This window comes from Poecilia mexicana, unplaced genomic scaffold (assembly GCF_051168715.1).
Source record: "Poecilia mexicana isolate PSO_F unplaced genomic scaffold, ASM5116871v1 scaffold_7, whole genome shotgun sequence".
Taxonomy (NCBI): Eukaryota; Metazoa; Chordata; class Actinopteri; order Cyprinodontiformes; family Poeciliidae; genus Poecilia; species Poecilia mexicana.
Window position 1 is genome coordinate 28,989,059 of NW_028263376.1, and position 15,404 is coordinate 29,004,462.

The 15,404-nt window shown below is 38.9% G+C and overlaps 1 protein-coding gene across 1 annotated transcript; it reads left to right on the forward strand.

The window, feature by feature from the left end:
- Window positions 1-2,273: 2,273 nt before the first annotated feature.
- Window positions 2,274-7,840, forward strand: LOC106928273 (matrix metalloproteinase-9-like). The gene is made up of 13 exons (XM_088007549.1): window positions 2,274-2,732; window positions 3,859-4,097; window positions 5,013-5,161; window positions 5,269-5,397; window positions 5,497-5,670; window positions 5,777-5,950; window positions 6,041-6,214; window positions 6,559-6,714; window positions 6,802-6,973; window positions 7,052-7,191; window positions 7,274-7,424; window positions 7,527-7,630; window positions 7,734-7,840. The coding sequence occupies exons 1-13, from the start codon at window positions 2,595-2,597 to the stop codon at window positions 7,838-7,840; spliced, it is 2,007 nt and encodes a 668-aa protein (XP_087863675.1). The 5' UTR covers window positions 2,274-2,594.
- Window positions 7,841-15,404: the final 7,564 nt, after the last annotated feature.

A 15,404-nucleotide genomic window follows, 5' to 3' on the forward strand; every position in this document is an offset into this window, starting at 1 on the left:
GACATATTAAAACAAAGGAAACAATTTCGGTATTTTGATTATTGAAATTTAAAAATGCTATGGTTCCGTTGTTCACACCCGTTTCATACCGGACCACTTACAGCTCCAGTGTTAACGCTATAAAATGAATGCTCTCTATCGTGGTATCACACATGGAGGGATTTCTTTATTTAAATGGGTTCATTTTTCAGAGGGATACAAAGTCAGGGTATCGTGATTTTAGTAATTACATGTTTATAAGAGCGATTTTTTGTTGTCCTCCATGGAAGCAGCAGCATCCAGACGGAAATAAAACACTTTTTAATATAAGTTGCTGCTTTAACATGATCACAGAACTGCCAAAACATATGTACAAAAATCCTCAATAAAACATAAAATATTATAAAATCAGACACCAGACAAAGTGAATCACAGCACCGCCATCAGCCGGTTTAACGCTGAACTAAATGGCGAAGCTACTACTAGCAGGAGTGGAGCTGCGCCAAAAGCTACAAACACTGAACAGAAGAGCTGCTATCGATACAGTTGCAGCTAGGCAGCGACATTTCAGACCAAAAAAATTATATCAGCTAAAATCAAAATCAGCTGGTCAGGCTGTTTAAAGGTCGGTAACCAGGGATCAGCGAAAAAAACTGCAATCGATGTAGCCCTACACACATATTCATGACATTCTTTGATGAAATAAATTTCTCTTAAGCATTACTCCAATAGCTAAAAATTTTATTTATACCAGGTGAGTCTTTCTCCCCTGAGAATGTGGACCAGTACCGGTACTGGACTGATTCAGAGCGTTCAAATAATTTTAACAGAAGTTTCACATAACTTAGAAATTGATGTAACAATGTTTGTTTTAGCCACAAAATGATTCTGCTCAGCAGCAAACAACATATACTGCAGCATAGAGCAGCTCATCGATGCAGCAGCTGTGTAGCCTGACGTAAAAAACCTTTTGCTACACAATGTCAAACATCGGGAAATTTTAATTATTGTTACCAAACGTTATTAAACACGGCGTTTTGAAACCAAAAATACCTCAGAAATATACAGAGCCAACCATGAGAATCAACTCATTTAAAGTTTAAACTCAGTGTCACACAAAGACAAAGAGCCTAGCATAAATGTTTGGCTGTTGAACTGGACCGTTCCAGGTCGCTATCAAGCTAGTAGCTTTACTAATCTTTTACATTACATTACATTACCAAGTCACAATAAAACAAACCTTTATCTTGGCTTTTCTGTTCTTTTTGTTTTTTCCCTCCATGAAGGATAAGTCCTTTTTTGAGACATCGTTTTGCTTCTTCCATAAAATAATGATTTCTACATACATTATCAAATATATACTTTTGTAAAAACAAATCACTTCATATTGAAATTTGTGTGTCTGTAATTATAATGACATAGAAATTATTACTAAAAAATCAGCTCCACTGAGGGGGGGCCCAAAACTGCTGCTTGGTTTGCTGTTGCCTTGGGTCGGCCCTGTCTACCACCATGCATCTTACATCTTGCATCACCCACAATAGTGATGCTCTTATTTTTCTCTGTCAAGTTCGTAGTTGAACACACAAATTGTTTTTAATAAGAAGAGAAATGTTATAGCAAAAACTAAATAAGGAGCTTTTTCTTAGCAGTGCTATACAAAGAAGCAAAAAATGTTTGATGTGCAAGAGATAAATAGTCACACTTTACATGGAAAAAGTTTAAAAAGAAAGAAAAACATCAACTTATTATCCACTCATTAGTTAGTAGGTATGGAATAAATGTGGATGAGGAACATTTTATTTGACGGGGTGTGAATGAGACTGACATGACACTGTCATAACCACCTGTCATGAACATGAGTAATTCATGTCTATGGGCCCACAAGATGATAGATATCTTCTTTACCAAGAAGACCAAGGCACTGTGCGCCTGTTTGTACACTGCTGCCTCTCACTGGTGGAGATGGTGTATTGCACTACTTTAGGATCAATTAATTTAAGAAATGTAATCAGTGTCAGAGCAATATAACATCACCACGTAAAGCTAATTTTTGAAGTTTAATCGGTAATACTTTTCTAACAAATTTATGTCAGATCATGATTTATTGATTAATGTCAAGTTGTCATAACAAAGACATTTTGAATAATGTCAACTTTGCATTAAAAGTGTCATAATTTACCGAATGACACTTTATGACAAAAGTCATAAATATTCATGAAGACTTATTCATGTTTACGACAAGTATTTACGACAGTATCATGTCAGTCTTATTCACACCCCGTCAAATAAAGTGTTACCTGTGGATGTTTTAGAAATTCCCCCAGCCTGTAAATTTCTGCACAGAACTGATGTTACAGTAGGCGGGAGCGAGGGTTTGATGACTAAGACTCTACTCTGTATAAATACAACATCTACAACCCCAACCAGCAGCAGAGTTCAGACAGGCAGCAACAGGGACCAACTTCCAAAACACAGAAGACATCACTGAAGTGGAAACTTTGCCGATTTTCTGAGATTTTTTTCTTCTTTTGACTTTGGTTCACACTTGATTATCTGTCTTTGAAGTTAGTTTTAGCATTTTTGTTGCATTTTGTGCTGCAGCAGAGCTCGCCATGAGGTGCTGTGCGTTAGTGGTGTGTTTACTTTTGGGAATAGGCGTGCAGAACGGATGGAGCCGTCCTGTCAAGTCGGTCCTTGTCACCTCCCCAGGGAACATCGTCAAAAATGTGGCAGATGTGGAGCTGGCACAAGTGAGTAGCAGATGGCAGTGTTGTGGTCAAGATCACCTAACCCGAGACCAAGTCAAGACCAAGACTGAGGGATGTTGAGACCAAGTCAAGACCAAGACTGAGGGATGTCGAGACTGGGTCAAGATCAAAACCAGCCCCCCACGCTACATGACACTATAAAATGTGAAATATGATCAAAATTGCTTCTCAAATTGATCTGAAAGATCCATATTTCCATTAAAACACCTAGATATTAAATACTTCATGGATTTTACAAATATCAAATGGAGAACAAACTCTTTGTTCTACTTTGCTTCCATCTCTGTGCTACAAATCTGCAATGGTCTCGTGCCATCCCTAAAAAGATAACGCCCAAACATTTTCTGTGCCCCATCTATGGATTACAAATAGCCGTCTGGTTGAAAGATGTATGTGGGGCGGGGGAGGAAGTAATGTATGTGAGGTGAAGGAGCGTAGAAAACATACCCTCGCTCTAGTTGTCCCCACCATCTGTGAAAGCAAAGTGCTGCTGAGTTAGCTGTGGCCATCGGATTTCTTATTATTATTGCAGCGCTGTCCTATTACTGACGATTAGACAGACATATTCTACTGCTCAGAGAAAACCACTGCTCTCAGAGCGCCACGTGGAAGTGAAGAGAGGGGAGTGGAGGGAGAGTAACAGAAACACATCATTGCTTGGATTTTAATCGGTGCGTTTTCCCCTGAAAACAAAGATGTTAACAAATAAACTGGACACTATGCTGTACGTTTAGTGATATTTTCACAGTTGCAGTCTTGATGTCTTGAAATAAAATCCCGAGTCCTCAGCGCCCAAGACCAAGACAAGACCGAGACCATCAAAAAATGGTCGTGAAACCAAGACCGATCTCAAGTGTTACAACACTGGCAGAAGGTTTATTCTTCTTTTCTTAGTCTGAGACTCCCAGAATGAAGTTTTAATAAAGTTGTTTGGGGGAAACAAATTACCTGAATAGAGACTGATATCACAATGTTAATGGAAATATTTACTCTCTAAATTAAAGCTACAAACGTCTTTTATGAAAACAATTTATAAATGTGTGACATTACACAAATTGAGAATGGGAGTGTTTGGCTGAGCTCTGGTGTGTTTTGTCTTGTTTGACAGAGTTATCTGAAAAAGTTTGGTTACATGAGGACGGAGCAGCGCAGTGGCTTCAAGTCCAAGGTGTCCATAGCAAAGGCTCTGAAGAAGATGCAGAGACAGATGGGTCTGAAGGAGACTGGAAAACTGGACAAGCCGACAATGAAGGCCATGAAGCAACCTCGCTGTGGTGTTCCTGATGTGGCAGATTACGTCGTATATGGTGGAGTGCGCAAATGGGACCATAACAACATTACATACAAGTGAGTGGAAGGAAGAAATACTGTGTCATCACATTAATGATTACAGAGTGAGATATTTTTTATTCTACCAAATATATTCTAGTAATATAAAAAAACTTTTGCTTGTTAATAAATTGGTTTTTAATGCAGCTTTTCAGATTTTTTTTTTAAATAGCACTTTATACAAAAAAACAAATCATAGATGTTCAGATGGCATTGGTTAATGCTATGGCATGCAAAGGGAAGTTTAAATAATGATAACTTAAATTGTTGGAAAACATGCAAATCAAGAGAAAATAAAAACTGACATACTTCCCTGTGCCTCGTGCGATTTCACCATAAATGTTTTTGCCTTGGCAGGTTACATCTTTAATAAAAACCATTTCACAGCCTAAAATCAGAAGCAAATTATATCATGACATGTTGTGCTACACACACAACTATAGTTTCAGAAAACTCTCTCTTGTAGCTTGTGGAGGAAAATTACTGTAAGTTAAAATCTGTTATATGAAATGCTTGTGAACTCTCACCAAAATAACTATTTGGGTTACATGTACAAGGTTGGAAGTTGTTTCCCACAGCTGCATGAGAACCAGACTGTCTCACCCATTTGTTTTGAATTCCTTATCCTTGATATAAAACTTGTGTTGACTCTTCCTGGCAGAGCTTTCCATCCAGAACTGCTTCATTATTGATTGTCCCACAAACTCTCTGTATTGTGCACAATATATGAATAAACCTGATTGAGTGATTTCACCTGAACAGTGTTAGGGAATAATTTTTTTTCATAACAATTTGGTGCCATGACCTGGATCCCTTGACTGGACATCCGAGGACATTGACGAACAGCGTTTTGGTACCGACCTGGACTAAAAGTGTTGATAAGTTTCCATCAGACTGGATCACATAGTCATTTTGAGTTCGCTGTGTCTTCAGGATCCTGAACTATTCTCTTGACATGGAAAGCAATGTGATTGATGATGTCTTTGCAAGAGCCCTCAAGGTGTGGAGTGATGTCACTCCTCTGACGTTTACCCGCCTTCTTCAAGGCGATGCAGACATCATGATCTCCTTTGAAACAGCTGGTATGTGCTCTTTTTTACATTTCTAAGTCAAACATTTGCACTCTAACAAATTAAGAAGCTGAATTCTAAAAATCAAACATTGATGAGCTGCTTCATGTTCTTTTTAGACCACGGGGATCCATACCCCTTTGACGGTAAGCATGGCGATCTAGCTCACGCCTTTTCTCCTGGTGTGGGCATTGACGGGGAAGCCCACTTTGACAATGATGAATACTGGACTCTAGGAAAAGGAAAAGGTAACTACACCTCAGAAATCATGTGCTTCTACCTTCCTCCTTCCTCTGGTGTTCTTTGCACAGATTTCCTTTAACACACAATCCAATCTGTCTTCTCAGTGGTGAAGACTTATGCTGGCAATGCGGGAGGTGCCGTATGTCACTTCCCCTTCGCTTTCCGTGGGAGATCGTACACCACCTGCATCACTGAAGGCGTAAACAACAGCATACCCTGGTGTGCAACCACAGCCAACTACGACACAGACAAGAAATACGGCCTCTGCCCAAGTGAACGTAAGCATGACAAAAATGACAAGCCTGAAGTTGTCCATTATGTTTATGAGCTTGTGAAGGAAAACTGGAACTCATCCAACTACACTTTCAACTGTAATCCTCACAGTCTTGTTGACATTTGACGGAAACGCGAATGGAGCCCCCTGTGTCTACCCCTTCGTCTTCCAGGGTAAGATGTATAAGAGCTGCACCACCGACGGTCGCATCGACAGAAAACGCTGGTGTGCCACCACTAGCAACTATGACACAGACAAGAAATATGGCATCTGTCCCAAACGTGGTGGGTAACAGAAAACACAAGGCGTGAAAGTCCTGCCATAGAGGCTTGTTGCTTTGTTTAACCACAGTTATTTTGTGTCTTTTTGTCCAGACACTGCTGTAATTGGAGGAACCTCGGATGGAGATGCCTGCCACTTTCCTTTTGTGTTCCGGGGCAAGGAATACCACTCATGTACTAGTGACGGTTTCGTAGGCAGCAAATTGTGGTGTGCCACCACAGATAACTTTGATAGAGACAAAAAATTTGGCTACTGTCCCAACCGTGGTGGGTAACAGGAAACACAAGGCGTGAAAGTCCTACCACAGTGGCTTGTTGCTTTGTTTAACCACAGTTATTTTGTCTCTTTTTGTCCAGACACTACCGTAATTGTGACAAGCTCAAATGGAGATCCCTGCCACTTTCCTTTTGTATTTCGGGGGAAGGTATACGATGAATGTACAACTGACGGGAGGACAGATTTCAAATTGTGGTGTGCCACCACTGGCAACTATGATAGAGATAAGAAATCGGGTATCTGTCCTGACCTGGGTGAGCAACACGAATGCAAGAATTTGTTCTGCATTTATCATTTTATGAGATGGTAAAATTTCTAACCGGCTATTTTCCAGGTGTTAGCCTGTTCCTGGTGGCTGCCCACGAGTTCGGACACTCCCTAGGTTTGGATCACTCCAACATTAGAGGAGCTCTCATGTTCCCCTGGTACAGCTATGTGGAGGATTTCTCCCTGGATCAGGACGACATTGATGGCATTCAGTTCCTCTACGGTAAGCGGACAACCCAGTACTCTTTCACAATAAATCTCGTCAAACACATGAAAACTTTGCCTTAAAGAACATTCCCATATTTTGCAGGAAATAAAACAGGCCCTGGTCCTACTCTCAACACCACAGTAATACCTAATCCGACTAGTTCATCTGTTGTGACAGTGTCACCCACTGTAGATCCCACCAAAGACCCCTGCAAGATGCTCAAGTTTGACACCATCACTGTGATTCAGAGACATCTGCATTTCTTCAAAGATGGGTAAGCAAATAGCTAGTTCTACTTATGTTCTAGAAACATAACCTATTGAGGTGCTAATCTTGCATTTCTGATTGACAGGTATTTCTGGAAGGTATCAAGCAAGACAGACAGAGGTCGAACAGGACCATTTTCCATTTCTCAGAGTTGGCCAGCTCTACCTGCTGTCATTAACTCTGCCTTTGAGGATGTTCAGACCAAAAAAATATACTTCTTTTCAGGTAAGGAGTGTTCTTTCAAGAGCTTATCAGAGCACTGACATGTTAGACAAAGAGTTTTAATCATATTTTATTGTTACATTAGGAACCAGGTTCTGGGTGTACACAGGAAGCAGTGTGCTAGGTCCCCACAGTATTGAGAAGCTTGGTTTGCCCCCAAGTGTACAGAAGGTGGAGGGAGCGCTACAGAGAGGGAAGAGCAAAGTGCTTCTCTTCAGTGGAGAAAACTTTTGGAGGCGAGTAGAAATTGCCCCCCTTTTTAAGACAAAAGATCTATAAATTAACCCATCTTGTTAAAGGACATACAGTCGATCTCAATCTATCTCTGATCCCTACAGGTTTGATCTCAAGAACCAAATGATTGACAAAGGATACCCCAAATATACCGAGGCCAGCTTTGGAGGTGTTCCTAATGATGCTCATGATGTGTTCAAGCAAAAAGGTAAACATGCGTTCTAGAACTAAGCTCGGGAACACAAATGCACAAACGTCAACAAAACATGGCATACATTGTGGTCATTGTAACATCAACGTTTCTCTTTCAGGCAACATTTACTTCTGCAGAGATCTTTTCTACTGGCGCCTGAATTCTGCCAGGCAGGTGGACCACACCGGCAATGTGAAGTACGATCTTCTGAAATGCCCAAAATAATCAAGAAATAACAACTGAGATACAGGCAGATGGGCAGTGAGGCTGGAACAACCAAATGTTTCTTTGTGCAGGTGTCTGAAAGAATGTGATGCAGTGTTTGTTCATCATGCCTTTTGTATGATGTATGTGCTTTATGCAATGTGAACGACCGACGTCTATTGAATTTGGCTGATTATTACTCATACAGCATTGGACTGAATGCAAGTCAAAGGCCCGGAAGGAAGTAACCATCGTTTGCACTCATTCTAACATGCTGTGAACTGATGACCGTAGTGGCCTATAATTTGAGACCCTTACAAGTAAGTTCAACACATGCTTTCTGGGTAAAACTCGGGATTTGCAGATGAAATTTCATGTCTGACTGGTTCAGACCCTTGTCAGTATTCAAATCATTTTTTTGGTATTCATAACAACATCTAATATTATTATTTTATGTCATGAGCCTGTTTGTTTGGTGTGGTTTTATGTGATTTTCTGAAAGTGGTTTCAAAGCCATAAACTTGCACTGGAAGACATTCTGTGTCTCCTTAATTAAAATTATTTATAAAACTAATAATTTTGTACAAATATTCCAGCTTTCAATGCTATAAAAATTTTGTGAGAACATTCTTCCTTTGTCAGCGTCTTTATCATTTGCAAATACTTTAAGTATGGTGGTGGGAGCATCATGTTGTGGAAATTGGTGGAGTTCATAAAACAAGAACATTCCATGGAAACAATGAAGCAAGATATTATTTAGAAAAACTTAGAAAGAAATAAGACAAAATGAAGATGGTCAGTGAGAAGCAGGTGAATGTATACAAATATACATTGGTGATGTTAGAGGAGAATGGCAGACTAAAATAAAGATAAATAATTAAGCAAGTAATGTTTATGTACATTTGTAAACACACAACACACTGAATCTTGAAGTAGATTGGCTACAGCAAACTGTCACACCAAGCACTCGTGTCAAGTAGGAACAGGAAAGTGAGACAACAATTCACACAGACTCACCAAAATTGGACAGCGACAAATTGGAAATATGTTGCCTTGTCAAATGAATCTCAATTTCAGCTGCAACACTCAGACAATAGACTCAGAATAATAAAATAGCATGAATCCATATTGCCTTGTGTGGGTAGTGTGGAAAAAAAAAAGCTAAATCTTCCACACACAAACATAAATTTTGTCTGACCCTTCCTGGTTAAAATATTAAACTTTCCTGTGCCTTATTATAAGATTCTGTCCTTCAGATTTCATTTGCGTGAATGCGTGTTCAGCATCTTGCGTTTCCCTCTTTGTGGCGACATCAAAACTGTGATTGATACTGAGCTGGGAGTAAACAGATGGCTCTTTTTGTCTTCATAGACACAGACTCCCAAAACCAGATTCAGTCAAGCTGCGCAGGAAACTAAAGACCTGTTACAGAAATCTGTGTCGCAATGTTAATGAATGTTTATTTTTTACATTTAAACCATGAGAGAGTTTCACTTCAGATTATAAATGCCCCTCAAAGGCAAAGAAGGAATGTTAATATTGCAGAAAACCAAAATGGCTTCATGAGCACGTGGTAATAAACACCAAGCTTGTATTTTGATACAAAAGAAAATATGAAAAAGTTTAAGAGAATCCAAATATTGTATAAGTCCATTCACCTTTTATTTCTATAATAAAAATATTGATTCAGTGAAAAATATTTCTATGTGCCTCACAATACATTTCCTCTGTTCTTGCTTGAAGCTCCTTCTGCATTTAAGGCATGTAAGGCAATGCAATCTTTATTTTCAGGTTAAAAACTGATCATTTTTAAGACGATAATAAACTAGTTGGTTCCATAAACAAGCCCTCTTTTTAGCTCAGGTACTATTTTTCTGAAGTTGTCTCTGTTTCAGGAGTGGTTTATTTTCCAAACTTTTCTACTCTGGGGACTTCAGCTCTTTGAATCAGCTACAAATGGGGAACAATGACAACAGCAACAACAGCTAACACATGGGTGAACATGATGCTTTTATCAATTCTAAAGCTATGCCAAACTATAAGAATGTTAATAGTAACAATATGCTTTACTTTAGTCATGTTTATTATTTAGGTCGATCTTTGCATCTTAGCACTCTTCTTCCGTCCCACCCTTTTTTTTCCAATAAACTTCACATTATTATGCTTTGAGACAGTACGCTCTGTGCAGCCAGCTTCATTAACAATGACTGACTATGTTAAGGACCGCCGACTGCATAGATGCATTGCAAATTAGCTCAGGCTATAAATGTTACAGTTTTGGGTATTATGTATACTCAACAATTGTCGCCATTCAAACAAGCAACAACCAAACAAACCAGTCTACTCAAAATAAGTTTTCATCCTACTTATACAATATTGTACTTTTTCAAGAAAATGATACACATCTGCCTTCATTCAATAAACCAGTAAATAAATTTACTTTCATGAGAAACTTCTAATTTGCGAGTGACAGGGCTGAAATGATATCTGGAAAGAAAAAAAAACTGTATATGGCAAATCAATTTCTTTCTTCCCTACTTTGTCTTCCTTGCATTGCTTTATTAAACAGATACTGAAAGATACCAGGTAACGTAGGGTAACTAAGACAAAAGCCTGTGTTCATCATCATCAAATGTGCGCACATCTCCCCCTAGTGTTTAAACACCACAATGACTTCTGAGTCTTAATGAAATTGCAGCTTAATTTCATCTGCCTGTGTATTTTCTTGATATAGACTGAAAAATGTAAAATCTGTTTTGTTTTTTTCAAGCAGCTGAAAAGTGCATAAGAAACATGATTACTATTCATTCTTTACTACAAATGTAACAGAGTTCCACCGATCAACTATATTAAATGGCATAATGAGGATTATGGTGAAAAACTCAATAAAAAAATCTCTTAAAATCAATTATAGTACAATTAGCTTTCCGAGACAGGTCGTTGTACAAAAACTATTTACCAGAAGACTTAACATGCTGGGTTTCCATAAATTGTGTATATATATATTACACACACAGACACACACATATATATATATTGGCCTTTATTTTGGCCATTTTTATTCAGTGGCCAAAATAAAATGAACACAGAGTGAAGCCTTAAATACTCTGATGAAATTTTTTAATCTGATCAGAGAAATGCACCAAAGGAATTTGATTAACACATATTTGTATTTTATTCAATAAATTGTACAAACTACAAGGCATTTCTAGAAATAAGAATTGAAATTCAAACATTGAAATTATGTGACCCCCACATTGTTTATGTGACCAAAGTGTGGTCGCATTTCTTTGGTTAAATTGTGATTTTAGTTTTGGATTTTACCCTGTATTGAAATGCTTGGGGCAATATCACGCAGTAACACAAATGCGCCACTAGACGGCAGACGTGGGACATTACGAGACTGACGGTGCAACAGTTCTGTGTGGAAAAATCTTCCCTCCATTCGGATGAGAGCTACCAGCACAGCATCACCTTCTCCTCTGGCTCACTCGTTTCTCCTGTTAAAACAGGTTATTTGGATCTGCCCGCCTGTCCCTCCACCTGGGACCTGCAACAATTACAGCGAAGAACAGACAGGGCCAGCCCAAGCCTCCATGGGGCCCAAATCAGTCTTTTGATGTCTGCCTCAGAGGCCACATTTTGAAAGGAAGTTGGACTCTACCTATTAAAGTTTTAGGTGCTCAGCATCATGGATGTAGCTTTGACTTGTTCACGACTGAATTCACTGTTTCTTTTTGGTCAAATATCTCACGGCAAAATTAAACTGACGACGACCTACCAAGCCGAGTGTGTTTAAAGGGGAAAGGGCAGCCGCATTCAAACACAAAACCACTATCAGAAGATAGAAAGTAACTATCTACTTTTTTTACTTTCTCTCCTTAAAAGTGGAAGAAGATTAAAAATACCCACTATCTGCCTTTTAGATAGTTACTTTCTTTCGTTAAAGGTGGAAAAAGATTAAAAATACCCACTATCTGCCTTTTAAATAGTTACTTTCTTTCGTTAAAGGTGGAAAAAGATTAAAAATACCCACTATCTGCCTTTTAGATAGTTACTTCCTTTCGTTAAAGGTGGAAAAAGATTAAAAATACCCACTATCTGACTTTTAGATAGATACTTTCTTTCGTTAAAGGTGGAAAAAGATTAAAAATACCCACTATATGACTTTTAGATAATTACTTTCTTTTGTTAAAGGCGGAAAAAGATTAAAAATACCCACTATCTACTCCTTAGATAGTTAAATTTTGCTCACCAGCAGTCGGAGCCTGTCCCAGCAGATATGAAAAAAAACAAACAAAAAAAAAACAAAAAAACAATTGAAACAGTCCTCACCCAATAAATTTATTGAGGTTCTTATGGATCCAGTCAGTCGGCAGTCACAGGGACGAGACCTCCAGCTTCCCTCGTTCAATTTGGAGGTGAGCTGAAGACAAACTCCTCAGATTGGCCAATGCATTCGATCTCTTGTCGCCCTTGACCTCTCCACCTCGCCGGATCCTGTTCGTGACTGCAAATTGTTGTGGAAATTTTCCTTTAACAAAGAGTGAGGCAAAACTGTTTCAAGAACCAGACAAAGAATATATTGGCTGCACAGTGGCGCAGTTGGTAGAACTGTTGCCTTGCAGCAAGAAGGTTCTGGGTTCGATTCCCGGCCCCGGTCTTTCTGCATGGAGTTTGCATGCTCTCCCTGTGCATGTGTGGGTTTCCTCCGGGTACTCCGGTTTCCTCCCACAGTCCAAAAACATGACTGTCAGGTTAATTGGTCTCTCTAAAATTCTCCCTAGGTGTGTGTATGTACTGCAGACCTCTGCCCAGGTCCCCCTTGAAAATGAGATCTAGATCTCAATGGGGTTTACCTGGTTAAATAAAGGAATAAAATATTCTTAATCAGTATTTATTCGAAGGCTCAACAGTGTTCAAACGTTCACTGAACGCAGTCAGGAGAAAGAGTCCCGAGCAGAACACAACTTACAGTTTTATAGGTAGAGGTTCATTCAGATAACATAGTTTGGTAATCTACTTGGTTACAGGACAGAAAGCAGACTGGACAACAGACACATGTGTCTTCTTCACTAGGAGCCAGGAGAGATAAAGGAACAATTCAATGACTTCATTGTATTGCTAAAGTCAATGGCGCCATTGTCATGTTAAGCTCAGAAAACCTGCTTCAGAAGGATCTTAATGATTCAGCTAATTATAGTAACCTTAAATCTTCCCACTACAAGCTCCACCAACCCCACGGACGGGAGATGGTCGGACCAGTCCTTCTGCAAAAACAGGAGTCTGATGGCGACCCCAAGGTGTCTGAAGGCCAAGTATGGTTCTGCCATAATCTCCACGTAGTCCTTAATTGTAGATATCAACTCATTCCGATGTGCAAGGTCCATGTTGTAGATTATATTTCTTTTTCCTTTTTTGAGTTCCTCACCGCAGTTAGTTTTGGTCGGGTTCTTGATATGCTGTGAAGGTGGTGAGGCAAACTCAGCGGACCCAGGTTTTAGGGAATTAAATGATTAATTTAATAGTGATGGGCTAAATGAATCCAGGATTCGAGGTTTGTACCAAGTAAAAAGGGGGCGTGTCCGATGAAGCCCCGCTTCAAGGCTTGTGTCATCTTGTTGAGAACCACGTGACTGGCAACAAACAATGCCTCGCATTACCTGGATCACGGGAGTGCTTCATTTTGCGTTTCGGTTTCCAAAGTAAAAGCGCGATGAGCCATGCTGCGTCATGGGTTGTTGACCATTTGGTCGTGCATCAGAGGAGGATATTTGTCTTCAGTGGTCAAAATAAAATGAACACTGACCAACATATCTGATGTGTATTGATGATGGCTCCCATCAAAATGTAATGTTTGTTACTGGTTTTCTTAATTGTAGATTATGGTGTTTTTTATGACTTAGACTTTAGAAAGTTTCACTATTATTTGTAGTCTGATTAGCAAAGATATATCAGTTTTGCACAGCAGAAACAGATTTAATCCTGTTGCAGAACTAAAATTCAACATGTAGCCAAATATAAGGGATCGGAGCCAATTAGAAATCCAAGAAAAAGCAAACGCCCCAACAGGCACTGCACTCTCAAGACACTAAAACATCAAATGTCTTTATTGTCAAATCTGTCTATGACATAAAAGAAAACTCAACACAACCACTGACGTTCAACATAAACCAGAATTAGACAAATCCTTTTAATAATTAAAACAGATGACAATTAAATATGGTTTCATTGATTCTCCTGTCACTAAACATGAGCTTGATGAAAACTGTGACAATATTGCATTTAGTAATTTTTGGAAGTATAATCCACCTGAGTGACAAGGCTGTTAAAAAACTAATGACAGACTTGACGGCAGACTAGATGCGACAAGACAAGGATCCAACAATGAACACAGGTGGGTTTAAATACACAGGGATATAATCAGGAGAAAGAACGGACAGCTGGGGACCATCAAATGGTAGATGGGACAACAAGAAGACTCAACAGAACACAGAATCCTAAATAAACACACAAAAAACCCAAATCACTACAAAGCCCATCTTATCCCCTAATCTTATATTCATCAGCAAAGATTTAAAAATCAGCCTCCATCCTCTTCTGCTCTACAGTGAGAGGTTTGACAGTTAACAATATTCACCCCACTGTTTCAACTCACTGACTTTCTTGCTATATTCAGTGACATTTCAGACCAAAAACAATTATTTCAGCTAAAATCAAAATCGGCAGGTCGGGCTTTTTAAAGATTAGTAACCAGGTATCGGCCAGAAAATTGCAATCGATGTAGCCCTACACATATATTCATGACATTCTTTGATTAAATAAATTTCTCTTAAGCATTACTCCAATAGCTAAAAATTTAATTTATACCAGGTGAGTTTTTAGCCACAAAATTATTCTGCTCAGCAGCAAACAACATATCCTCAACTACAGCATAGAGCAGCTCATCGATACAGCAGCTGTGTAGCCTGACGTAAAAAACCTTTTGCTACACAATGTCAAACATCGAGAAATTTTAATTATTGTTACCAAACGTTATCAAACACGGCGTTTTGAAGCCAAAAATACCTCAGAAATATACAGAGCCAACCATGAGAATCAACTCATTTAAAGTTTAAACTCAGTGTCACACAAAGACAAAGAGCCTAGCATAAATGTTTGGCTGTTGAACTGGACTGTTCCAGGTCGCTATCAAGCCAGTAGCTTTACTAATCATTTTCATTACATTACATTACCAAGGCACATCAAAACAAACCTTTATCTTGGCTTTTTTCTGATCTTTTTTGTTTTTTCCCTCCTTGAAGGATAAGTCCTTTTTTGAGACATCGTTTTGCTTTTTATGACCGGAGCTTTGGATGTTTGGATGCGCTCTGCTCATTGCACAGCAGCTCATGTTACCGGTGAAGTGTGCGGTACCTGCCGTGGCCACCAGGGGGCCCCAGAAATTTTTATTTTTTTAATCCATAAAATAATGTTTTCTACATACATTATCAAATATATATTTTTGTAAAAACAAATCACTTCATATTGAAATTTGTGCCTTTGATATCATAATGATATAGAAATTATTACTAAATAAATAAAT